At 43.6% G+C, this 12,075-nt stretch overlaps 1 protein-coding gene across 1 annotated transcript in view; it reads left to right on the top strand.

Moving 5' to 3' along the window:
- The window catches only part of LOC116704602 (leucine-rich repeat and fibronectin type III domain-containing protein 1-like protein), a 202,054-nt gene that overhangs the window by 153,122 nt on the left and 36,857 nt on the right, over positions 1 to 12,075 (top strand). Inside the window, exons 5-7 of the mRNA XM_032540194.1 lie at positions 10 to 277; positions 2,684 to 2,884; positions 8,477 to 8,643. Coding sequence (XP_032396085.1) covers positions 23 to 277; positions 2,684 to 2,884; positions 8,477 to 8,643 — 623 coding nt within the window. The 5' untranslated portion in view covers positions 10 to 22. The remainder of the gene's footprint in view (positions 1 to 9; positions 278 to 2,683; positions 2,885 to 8,476; positions 8,644 to 12,075) is intronic.

Genomic DNA, 12,075 nt, shown 5'->3' on the forward strand with positions numbered 1-12,075 from the left:
GCGTTGCAGCCGGAGAGCAGCCATGGACGCCGTCTCCTCGCTGGTCGGTCCTCTCCTCCTGGTCCTCCTGTCCTCCCTCCCCCACGGCTCCTCCTCCATGCTGTGTCCAAAGCGCTGCACCTGCCAGAACCTGCTGCCGTCCTACACGGTGCTGTGTGCCAAGACGGGCCTCCTCTTCGTCCCGCCCAACATCGACCGCCAGACGGCCGAGCTGCGGCTCATGGACAACTTCATCACCACGCTGAGACATCGGGACTTCGCCAACATGTCCAGCCTGGTCAGAGCTGCACCCTCACATTCATGTTGACTTTGTTGTGCACAATCGCTGCTTTCTACTAGAATCAGAATCACATTTTATTATGTAACCAGAGCATAAACTTGCTACAGAGTAAATACACAGAATATAAACAGAGTACAGTAAAGAGTCTACCAAAAATAACAAATCAGATTGATAATCAAAGAGTTTGTGTAATATGATGACTAAAACCACTTTTGAACGAGCGCGGTCAGTGGGCGCAAACTTCCCCAGGGGCAGGGCAGTTAATCCCCCCCCCCCGATTCCCCGTTCTAAAGGCAACATCAGTTTTTTATCGCCCAACCCGCCCTTTTGACCTGCCCAAGGAGTACTGACGTGTCTTTTAAAAAAAACCCTGAAAAGTGCCAAAAGTGAAATCTTGCCAAATTATGGGGATAACATTAATCAGCTTTAGTTAAAAAAGAAGAGAAGAACAAAAACTGGGCTAAAAGTACAAAGCACTACAAAAATGTAAGGGTACTTTACTTTTTTTTGTCATAGAAAATGGAAAGGATGGGGATTCGTTTAGTGTCTATTGACCCCCAAATAATTTTGGAAAGAAAAAAAGGGGGGAAATTTTCCCCACCATGCCTGGAAGACTCTAAAAAGACCTGAAAGCCTCAAAAAAGATCTGAAAAAGATCTAAAAAGACTCTGAAAAGACTCTAAAAGACCAAAAAAAAAGCCTAAAAAAGCTCTAAAAGACTCTGAAAAACCTAAAGACCTAAAAAAAGACTCTGAAAAGACTTTTAAAACTCTAAAAACTCTAAAAGACTCTGAAAAGACTTAAAAAAGACAACCCGCCCTTTACACCAAAAAATTTTTCAAGCTTCCATGTTCCGATTTTTCCCAAATTTCTGTAAAAACCCCCTAGATCTTCTAGAGCGGGGCCGCCCCGTTGTCCCCATTGTTTGGTTTTAGAGGGTCAAAACTCTCCCGGTCTTTCTCCCGTCTGGACCCCACAACATCAAACAATTCTGTGAACATTGTCAAAAACATGGGTTTTACTAAAAGTTATCTGCATGAACGGTCCAGCAAACAAAAAATTCCAACTTTCCCAACCCCTTGTGTTGTTTTCCCCCACCATGAAATTTTTTTTTTTTTTTTTGTCACACATTCCTTTTTCGACTTTTGTCATTTTTTAATGTTGGGGTGCTTTTTTATGTTTTTTCCAAAGTTTTTGGGTTTATTTCTGATATTTATTTTGAAGGCCCATTTTTGTGATTAAAAAAATGAAAACGGGGCAAAATTTACCCCAAGGGCAACAGGGGGTTAAGCCCCCGGGAATCTAGTGGGACGGTTGGGTTTATTTTTCAAAATGAATCTATTTTTGGGGCTTGCGGTGTGTGCCCGCACACCCCCACTTTAACATTAGTTGGATCTACTTTAGATGTAAAATGTGTTGGGCGCAGTCTTTTCAAACTTTTTAGTTTTGGACTTAAGGGGGGCCCCTTTTACACTAAAAATGTCTTCCGTTTTGTCCCCAAATAACTTTTTACTACAAATTTTGATAAATCAAAAACCCTTCAATTTGCCCATTTTTTAAAACGGGGGGGGAACGACTGGGCTGGTTTTTAGGCAACCTTAGAGCGTTCTTCAACTCTAGCGGGGTTTCCCGATTTCTTCCCCGTTGGAAATAAATTGTAACCTGGTAAGCCTGAAAATCTGGGGTAAGGGCGGGTAGTGGCAACTTTTTCAGAGACACGGTTAATATAGACTCAAAATGATGGCACCGGACTAGAAAAAGTGTTAATAGAAACATTTGTTCTATCCTTTATTTATTACGGGAGCTTCCTTTATTCTTGGCAGTAAAGCCCCGATCACATTCGCACAATTTGCCCTCTGTAAAGATGCCGAGATTTCTTCAAAAGAAAGTGAAGGGAGGAAAAAAATAAAGAGAAATTAGGGAAGTTAAGTGGAAACTTTTCAGAGATTATAGTTTAGTGCCAAAAAGTGAAACCTCACTAAATTATTGCTGGTATAAGATTGAATCAGTGAATAGAGCTTTAAAAACAAAAGGAGACACAAACTGAAGCGACAAGAATTAAAACTGGACAAAAAATCACTCTATACAAGAATTAAAATGACGATACTGGTCTAGAACAATATTTAATAGAAACGTTACTCTCCAGGCTGTAAAATTATTTTTTGCTAATGTTTGTGGGTTTATTTTGTTGTTAAATTTAATGTTAAAGAAAATTTGAGAGAAAAAAGAAGAGAAAGTTGGTTAATTTTTTTTAAAGATACAGAAACTTGATCCAGTATTTCAGGGGAAATGTTTTGTGTTCTACAAATAATTTTGTATTTGTGTGTGTGTGTGTGTGTGTGTGTGTGTGTGTGTGTGTGTGTGTGTGTGCATGTGTGTGTGTGCGTGTGTGTGTGTGTCCAGATCCACCTGACGTTGAGCAGAAACACCATCAGTCAGATCCGGCCGTACGCCTTCGCCGACCTCCAGGACCTGCACGCTCTCCACCTGGACGCCAACCGCCTCACCACCCTGGACGACTCGCACTTCCAGGGCCTGGTGAACCTACGGCACCTGATCCTGGCCAACAACCAGCTGCACAGCATATCCGAGGGAGCCTTTCAGGTACCAACACCACACCCCAAACCTGGGCATGTTCCTAAAATACATGATACCAAAGCAAGCACATCTGGAGAACTGCTGTTTGGCTTTCTTCATGCAGATAAAGATACTACAGCTAATACTGCTAAAACTAGTACTAAAGCCTAATGTATGGTTCTGCGTTGAATCTAGGCCTTAGGTGCTGTAAGTCTGTAGGCGAGTCTGAATGTACAGTAAGTCTGTAGATAAGTCTGAATGTACAGTAGGTCTGTAGGAAAGTCTGTAGGCAAGTCTGTATGTACAGTAAGTCTGTAGATAAGTCTGAATGTACAGTAGGTCTGTAGGAAAGTCTGTAGGCAAGTCTGTATGTACAGTAAGTCTGTAGGAAAGTCTGTAGGCAAGTCAGTATGTACAGTAAGTCTGTAGATATGTATGTATGCACAGTAAGTCTGTAGGAAAGTCTGTATGTCAGTAAGTCGATTACTAATCGTAATATTGTATCACAGTAAATCTGTGATAATCCTGTATTACATAAGTTTTGTAAAAAGTCTGTTGCACGTAAGTCGTAGGCAAGTCTGCAGGCAAGTCGTATTACATAAGTGTAATAAATCTGTAGCATAATTAGAATCTTAGGGAAGTCTGTATTTTCATAAATTTTTAAAAGTCTGTATTACATATAGTAGGAAATCTGTATGTACAGTATTTTTGTAGATAAAACTGTATTAAGAAGTCTGTAGGAAAGTCTGGGGCAAGTCTGTATGTAAAATCTGTGATAAAATCTGTAGGGACAGAAGCGTAGGAATCTGTAATTACTCTGTATTACATAAGCGTAGGAATCTGAGGAAAATCTGTTTAAAATAATCTTAGATAAAGTCTGGGGTGTACAGAATAGTAGGAAATCTGTATGTACATAAGGTCTGTAATAATCTATTTCAGAATCTGGGAAAGCGGGGGCAAGTCGTATTACGTAATTTAAAAAGTCTTTTTTGTCATAAATCTTAGATAAAATCTGTATTTACAAAGTCTGTAGAAAAACTTTTAGCAGTCGTATGTACATAATCTGTAGATAAATTCGTAGTACAAAATCTGTAGGAAATCTGAGATAACTTTAGTACAGGAATCGGGGGAAAATCTGTAGGCAAATCTGATATACAGTAAATCTGTAGTAATCGTAGTACAAGTAAGTATGTAGAATCTGTATTCAGAATCTGTAAAAAATCTGTATTACGTAAGTCGGAATAAGTCTTTATGACAAGTCTGAATTTCTGTTGTAAGTAAGTTGTAGGAAGTCTGGGGGCAAATCTTATGTACAGTAATCTTAATAAGTCTTTTGTAATATCTTTGGGGAAAGTCGGGGGGAAATCTGTATGTCGAAGTCTGTAGATAAGTTTTTTAGTACAGAAATCTTAGAAAATCTGTATTTACAGTAAGTCTGTAGAAAGCGGAGGAAATCTTTTGACAGAAGTCATGGGAAAGCTGTATGACAAAAGTCTTAGAAAGTCTTGGGCAGTCGATGTACATAAGTCTGTAGAAAAGTCTTATTACGTAATCTTAGAAAAGTCGTATTACAGTAGTCTTAGAAATCTGTGGGCAGTCTGAGTAAAAAAATAATCTTAATAATTTCTGTTGACATAATTTAAATCTTATTACGTGTCTGGGGGAAATACAGGGTAGGTCAAAACAGTCTTGGGTAGTACGTGGGAAAGTTGCCGTAATCGTAGGAAATCTGTATTAATAGAGGAAAATTTGTATTTTTCAAAAGGTCATCATACAAAATTTTGAGTGGGAAAAACCCCACTATAAAAATACGGATTAAAGTAAAGTTTTGCACAAATTTTTAAAATTGGGGGGTACCTTTAGTTGGCTATAATGTTTCGCTTACTTGAGATCTTGAGTCTAAAAAACCCAAAAAACTGTTTTTTCAACCACGTCAACTTTTGCTGAGAAAACCTGGGCGAAACAAAACGTTGTCTTGTTTTTACATTTTTCATTTGTTTTGTTTAAAAAGTATGTGGAAAATCAGTCTAGTTTTTTAAGTAATCAATTTTAAACTAAATTACCCAATTCCCCTCTTTCATAACCCACAATTATAATATTTAAATTTAAAAATAAACTTAGTGGTATTACTCTATTTGGGGGTTTCCAATAGGCAACATGGAGTCGTAATTCATTTTTTAAATAAAGAAAGAGCCCTGAAATGTCCCAAATCCTTTAAAAGTCCCATCACGGCCAAAATTGTTTTGAAAACTTTTTAAAATCGCGCGCCACGACCGCGGGGCTCTCCCAAAATCTGGGTTTTAAAAAAATTTCTCGAAAAGTCAATTAAAAGCTTGTCACCCTCCTGCGGGGGGTGGTGGGGGGGGGGGTCGGTCCCGTGTGGACATGTCCACTGCTGGCCTGACTCTCACCCTTTTTACAGGAGCACCAGCCTGTCGGCCTCCTCGCTCAGCTGGACACCTTTTAAAAACCCCGCCCTAAAAAAACTGCCGTCCCCTTTTCATTAATGACCACGTCCTTTCTCTGCCTTAAAAGCTGGCCTCCCCACCCAAAGTTCCCCTCTGGCCCGGTCTCAGACCTCTGCAGAGAAACGTGACTCACTAATGGCCGGCCTCCTGAAACCCCCCGATTTTCGCCCCCTTTTACTCACTATCCTCTCCTCCTCTTCCCCTTTGCCCTTCATTTGGGTTTTTCTCAGAATCTGTTCCATTTTTTCCTTCCCATTCTCCATCCATCCTCCCTCTTCAGCCCTTACCCTATCGGCCGGGGAACGCTCCAGCGGGGGCCCCAAAACCCCTTTTTCCCGAGCCACTCAAACCCCTCCTACTGGGGGGTCCCGAGGCTTCCCGCCGTTGGGAAAAAATCCTCCACCTATCCCCGGGGGCTTCCCCGGGGCCCCCCAGCTGGACTCCTCCACCATCCCCGGGGCTTCCCCAGGCCCCCTCCCACTGGGGCCCCTCCACCCCGTCCCGGGGCTTCCCCGGGGCCCCCTCCCCCTGGTTCCCCCAACCTAGTCCCGGGGCTTCCCCCGGGGCTTTCCTCCCCCTGGACGTCCCTCCACCTAGTCCTGGTCTTCCCCCAGGGGGTTCCTCCCCCTGGGTCCCCCCCCCCTAGTCATGGTCTTCCCCAGGCTCCTCCCAACTGGGCGTCCCCCCATCCAATCCTGGTGTTCCCCAGGCCTCCTCCCCTGGACTGCCTCCACCTATCCGGGGCTTCCCCGGGGCCTCCTCCCCCTGGACGGCCTCCCTATCCTGGGGCTTCCCCCGGGGGCCCCCCCCGCTGGGCTCCCTCCCCCTACCGGGGGGCTTTCCCCGGGGGTCCTCCCCGCTGGACTCCCCCCCCTGTCCCTGGTCTTTCCCCCAGGCCCCCCTCCCACTGGACGTGCCTGGACCACCACCCTTTGGGGCCCCCCCCGAGGGGTCCTTACCAATGCCCAACCCCTCCCCTGGGTCCTTTCAAATGAAGGGCACGGGTCCTCCCACTCCCTCTAGCTCTTCCACCCGATCTCTAAGGGAAAACCCGCCCCGCAGGGCAGGAAAAATTTATTTTTAAAACTTAAAAAAGCAAAAACCTTTGGACTTTGCCTGCGCCGGGGCGGGTCGGCCTCGATTTCTATCATTGTTTCGGGCCGGGCCCAAGTTACCCAGAGTAAACGCCACAGTGTTTTCTTTTTTTTCCAGTTTACAGTCATCGGACGGGAAATAACTAATAAAAATTTTTTAATTGTTTTCTTTGGGGCAAATTCTTGAATCGATTTGCATCAACTCCACTACTTACAGATCATGGTTGGGGAAAAAATTTGAGACCGTAGTTCCCGTATTTCAAAGCATCTACTTTAAAAAAAAAACCCAAGCATCGGCTGCCTTCCCGGGGTGTGTGACGCATAAGGGAGGTTGTTCTCGGGGATAACCGCTAGCACGGATCCTTCATAGGGCGAACCAGATATTGGGCGCCCTCCCCAGCCCCAAAATAAAGTGAGGCTTTCGTCTTTATAAAGTCCTTATTTTAACTTTAGGACTTATTTTTTTTCACTCTTTGAATTCCCCATCGAAGCAGTTCACGGGTTCTTTTGTCATTAATAAATAAGAATCTCTTTTGGGCCCGAAAACATAAAGACATTTTTCGTAGGGAGCTGAGGCGTTGTGACATCCAGACCGAGTTGTGATTGTGTGAATTATGAGAGCAATTACAGCCAACAACGCTCGGGCTGATCAACAGGCTCTTATCTCTCGTCTTCCTATTAGTCTCCCCCTTCTCTCCCTTTTCCCCCCTTTTTTTTGTTGCTGAAAATGCCGCCGTGGCCTTTCCCCGGGTTTTGAGATTGTATCGGGAATTAAGAAAAACTTTTTGAGTGCACAACATTGACCAGGGTAATTGATCTCCGTTTCTGTCTTTCTGTCTTTTCCTTTCCTCCCTTCTTCCCCCGTTCCCATTCCTTTCTTATTTCTCCCTCTCTCTTATTCCCCTTTCCCAATTTTATCTACCTTAACTGCTGTTTTCATTATTAAATTTTTGTCACTATTTTTTTTTTTCTCATATCACGGATTAAAAACATCGAAAAAACGCGGCTTTGCAAGGCCTCTGAGATTTTATTTGGAAAAGTTTTTTAACTCTTTTATTAAACAAATTGATCAGTGAATGAAATACAAGAAAGCGCCAATATTATTCTTATTTTCAGGTGCATAATTGTATTTTGAGGTTGTACAGAATACGTTTACATGGTTTCATTTTCTAGAAACACCTTATTTTTGTTGTACGGCACATTGCTGCAGATGTTGTTTTCACCCTGTTTATCTCTGTTATAGCTACAGAGTGAGACGTCTCACTTCTATCCTATCTTTGTTGGGAGCTGCACATGCTCAGACAGTAGCTCGGTAAGATCCCATCAGCTAGATAACTCTTTCTCCAGCTTTGGTTAGTCCAAGGCTGGATTAGCTTGGAGACTTTTTCTAGACCAAGAACACTTGTGGAATACCTGCAGAACAGGGACAGGAAGTAGAACAAGGACAGGAAGTAGAACAAGGACAGGAAGTAGTTCTTTTGGAGATTATGGTCAACTAGTGTGTGTTGTAGCAGTGTTTTGCCATTAAGAACAAGCTAGCATGCTAGCGCTTGCATGCCACGGTTAGCCACCTCGTCTCATCTAGTGACGTAGAAAGCCGTGCAGATTTTGAACATCTCACCCGTAGACTGAAGGCAGAGGAAAATCAGAAACCGGATCAGAGGACATTCAGAAACCAGATCTCACTCAAAACACCATGGATATTTCTTTTCTAAGTTTGTACGCGTGTGGAAGCACTAGAGACACAAAATAACACCCCAAATCCCAGAAAAAGTGTGTTTCATCTAACACATAAAATCTCTGTCATTCCTTTGTAATGGTCCGTCTTGTATTTATTTCAATATTCAACATGATGAATAAAAGAACGTAGCCACAGCATTTTCCCAAAAGTATAAATCATCCTTTAGAATAAACCCTCTTTTCCTCTTTTATGTTTCTAAAGTAGGTAATAATGAATGCTGATTTTTGCAATACAAGTGGCAGACGCAACTCTGCACAAACAGTGATCGTTTGTCTTTGATTAAGCTTACAGTCTCTGTCTCTGTCCCCCAACACAGGACTTCCTGGAGACTCTGGAGGACTTGGATCTGAGCTACAACAACCTGGTGAACATCCCCTGGGACACCATCGCCCTGCTGGTCAGCGTCAACACCCTCAGCCTCGACCATAACCTCATCGAGAACGTCCCCGAGGGAATCTTCTCCAACCTGCACAAGCTGGCCAGGTCAGGATCATGTGATCAGTACAGCAGCAGCCTGCGGGGGTTCAGCAGAACGAGGGGGGGGGGGGGGGGGGGGGAGCATCACCTTAAGCTTTTCAATGGAATTCCAAAGAGATATGGTTGTATTTTGCATTTTCCTGCTCTCTTTTTCACTTTCAAGTTCAACTTCATGCAGCTCTGCATAACTAACATCATTTCCATTCCAATTATGGACAAATTCTTTCAGGCTATTTACATAGCTACGTTTTAGTTAAAAAAGGGATAACTTTACACCTCTCATTCCCCCTGCTCTGGCGTTTCCCCCTCTCATTCCCCTCTTGTTCCCCCTGCTCTGGTGTTCCCTCTCATTCCCCTTCTTGGTGTTCCCCCTTTCATTCCCATTGCATTCCCCTGCTCTGTTTTCCCCTCTCATTCCCCTGCTCTGGTGTCCCCCTTTCATTCCCATTGCATTCCCCTGCTCTGTTGTTTCCCCTCTCATTCCCCTTCTCTGGTGTTCCCCTTCTCATTCCCATTGCATCCCCTGCTCTGGTGTTCTCCTCTCATTCCCCTTGCATTCCCCGCTCTGGTGTTCCCCCTCTCATTCCCCCTTCTCTGGTGTTCCCCCTTCTCATTCCCATTGCATTCCCCCTGCTCTGGTGTTCCCCTCTCATTCCCCTTCTTGGTGTCCCCCTTCTCATTCCCATTGCATTCCCCTGCTCTGGTGTTCCCCTCTCATTCCCCCTGCCCGTTGTTTACGACCCCTAAGCTGGAGACATTAGGAAACACACATCTGGTCGGGTTGTTTCAGTCTCCGACACTGAACGTTTTTCTGCCTCGTCGGGTCTTTTTGGTCACGACATCTCGTTCTCTGAGAGTAAAGCTACTAACGTTACAGTGGCAACTAGCAGCCGTGGCCGGAGTATACACACTGCTTACGGTTTATGACCAGTATACCAGAATCTTTGTGAGATATGCGGCCTGGGCGTGTTGTCTTGAACTGAGATTAGTTCTTCTATTGCTGCTAAAAACCTTTGTGTGCACGGAGATCGCTTTTGGTTCAAAAGTCTGTTTCAAAACCAAAACGTAGCAATGTAAATGTAGCCTAAGATTCCTCGGGAAACTCAACGCCTGCTCATGAATGGGTTCGTACAATGTTCTACGAAAATTCATGCACACCGGTTTGTCTGATATCCCATGAATTTATAATCCTGGCCACGTGACGCCGGCCACAGAGCTCCGTGAGCTTAGGGTTGTTTCAGCGACCGTTGGCAGTTGAGTTTAGCTGATAAAAGGTGAGTGTAAGCCAGGTACAGGTCGCCGCTAGACAACCGTCATTTCAGAAGCCGTGGCAGTGGAGATTAGGCAACAAAAAGTGGGCATCATACGGCGATGACAGTTGAGTTAAGGCACCAAAAGGACAAGTTATGTTTTAGGGAAAAGATTGTGGTTTCAGTCCTGTAAAAAAACCTGCATTTCCTGGGTTAATGTCTTTTGTTTTAGCTGGGAAGTGGGCTCTGCTTCCTGGCCTGAAACTGCTGTTTTATGACCTCCCCGTCCACCCCGACCCCCTCCCTACGTGGTCCACAGCACTCGCTTACAGCAGCAGTCCATGTGGAGCATACAGCAGAGAATATGTTTTAAAAAACATACAAAGTACAGCGCTTCACTTTTCATAGCTATATCTACGTATGGTTCATGAGAACAGCTTCTTGGTTTAATCCATATAACTATATGCAGAGATTATCAGTCGCACAACGAGCTTACCGTAGACCGCCCCTACAAGTCCTTCCCCATGAAAAATGACGGCTGCAGTAGCTTTTGGAAAATAGCCACATGGGGCACTGAATTTGATGAATTCACTGTTTATTAGACCAGAAATGAGACGAGAATTAACGCACCCTGCAGCTAGGAGACTACTTCTCCAGGAGGAGCAGCTTCACCTTCAGTTACAATATGTTTTCTTTAAAACACTAAATGCAATATGGTACCTAAATGCACTAAATTACATTAGTTATGATATATAATAACATACACAATGTAAGCAATACAAATCAAAGGGCTTCCCCCTCTTAGACAATTAGTCTGTAGTTTGGGTCTCAGACTAAGATTTATGTCGACAGGTCATTTTTGAATGCATTTTTCACGCTGAATGTTATTTCCTAGAAACTTCCGCGTATATCTCTGGTAAACACAAGATTTATAATTGGGCTTTTGCATGATTCTCTGTGGAGAAACTCAGTTTAACTTAGCGGTAAGTCGACAAAATGAAAGAAAAAAACAAAGAAATATAGATCTTTCTGAAAAGGAAACCAATGAGTTGTTCATATAAGAAACCTTTATTTGCTCCTTTTATATATTTACTTTCTCCTTTTTTATATTTATTTTTTGGTATTTATTATCCGATTACTTGATTGAACAATAGAATAATCAGTAGAATACTCAAATAGTGAAAGGCACTGCCTGGCTGTAGTCTTTTATCAGCTCCTGCATTAGGCCAATGAGATGGGATCAGGGGACAAATGACTTGAACTCGTGTTCTGCGTCCCAATAATCAATGTCCACACATTGTCTGCCTTTCGGTGCTGTGACCCATTTTACCTTCCTTAACGGCCTGCTCGCCGTCGCACAAGTCCATTTCATTTAATTTCTGGTTATCCTTCATTTTTCTTGTCAGACAATTTCAACCATGACAAGACTGACAAGGTGAAAAGCTTTTATGCTTTCCCTGTTTCTCCACACACCTGTGTACCTGAGGCTGATTACCTGTGTGCCTCCCAGGCAATGCTCCACCCAGTGCCCAAACATAAAACTGCAGATTAATTAACATCACCAATGTGGTATATACACAAAACAAAACAATGTGTTGTAATGGCTCCAACACTAGCTTTGGCATTTAGTTTACTAAGCATTCACACGCATTATCTGCAGGAAATGCGTTATCTCTGTTTGCATATTTATTATTGCTCTTTAATGATTAGCCCTGATTCCAAAGTGCTGCCTGCAAACACTGCAGTACAGGAGCACATTTAGGTCTTTCAGTGAAAGTCTGCCCACTGTGTCTTTGGTCTTGTTGTACCAAGACACACTCTCTCCCCAGTTTGGTTGAGTGCATAGGGCGTTGATATAAAATACAGCAAGAGCTGTTTTTATCGCTTGATGGATGTTTATAGCCTCTTTTCGCTCATAGTTCTAGATTTACAGCACACGCTCTCTGCAGTCTCAGCCACTTTCACCAAAACCACGTAGGCAGTTTGTCCTCAAACCAGCGCTCACGAAGCCAGTGCACGCTGCGTGCCCAGGCCCGGCACTGACCGGCAAACTAGCCAGGGAAGAAAGTGGAACCACAAGCAGCTAAAGAGCCAGATATTATATTGTTTTCTCAGAAGTTGGTGGTCTTTCATTCATCAGGCGGTTGTTGATGTGGCGGCGGTTGTGTCGGCTTCTGTCAGTGTCTTT

Source organism: Etheostoma spectabile, chromosome 16 (assembly GCF_008692095.1).
Source record: "Etheostoma spectabile isolate EspeVRDwgs_2016 chromosome 16, UIUC_Espe_1.0, whole genome shotgun sequence".
Lineage (NCBI taxonomy): Eukaryota > Metazoa > Chordata > Actinopteri > Perciformes > Percidae > Etheostoma > Etheostoma spectabile.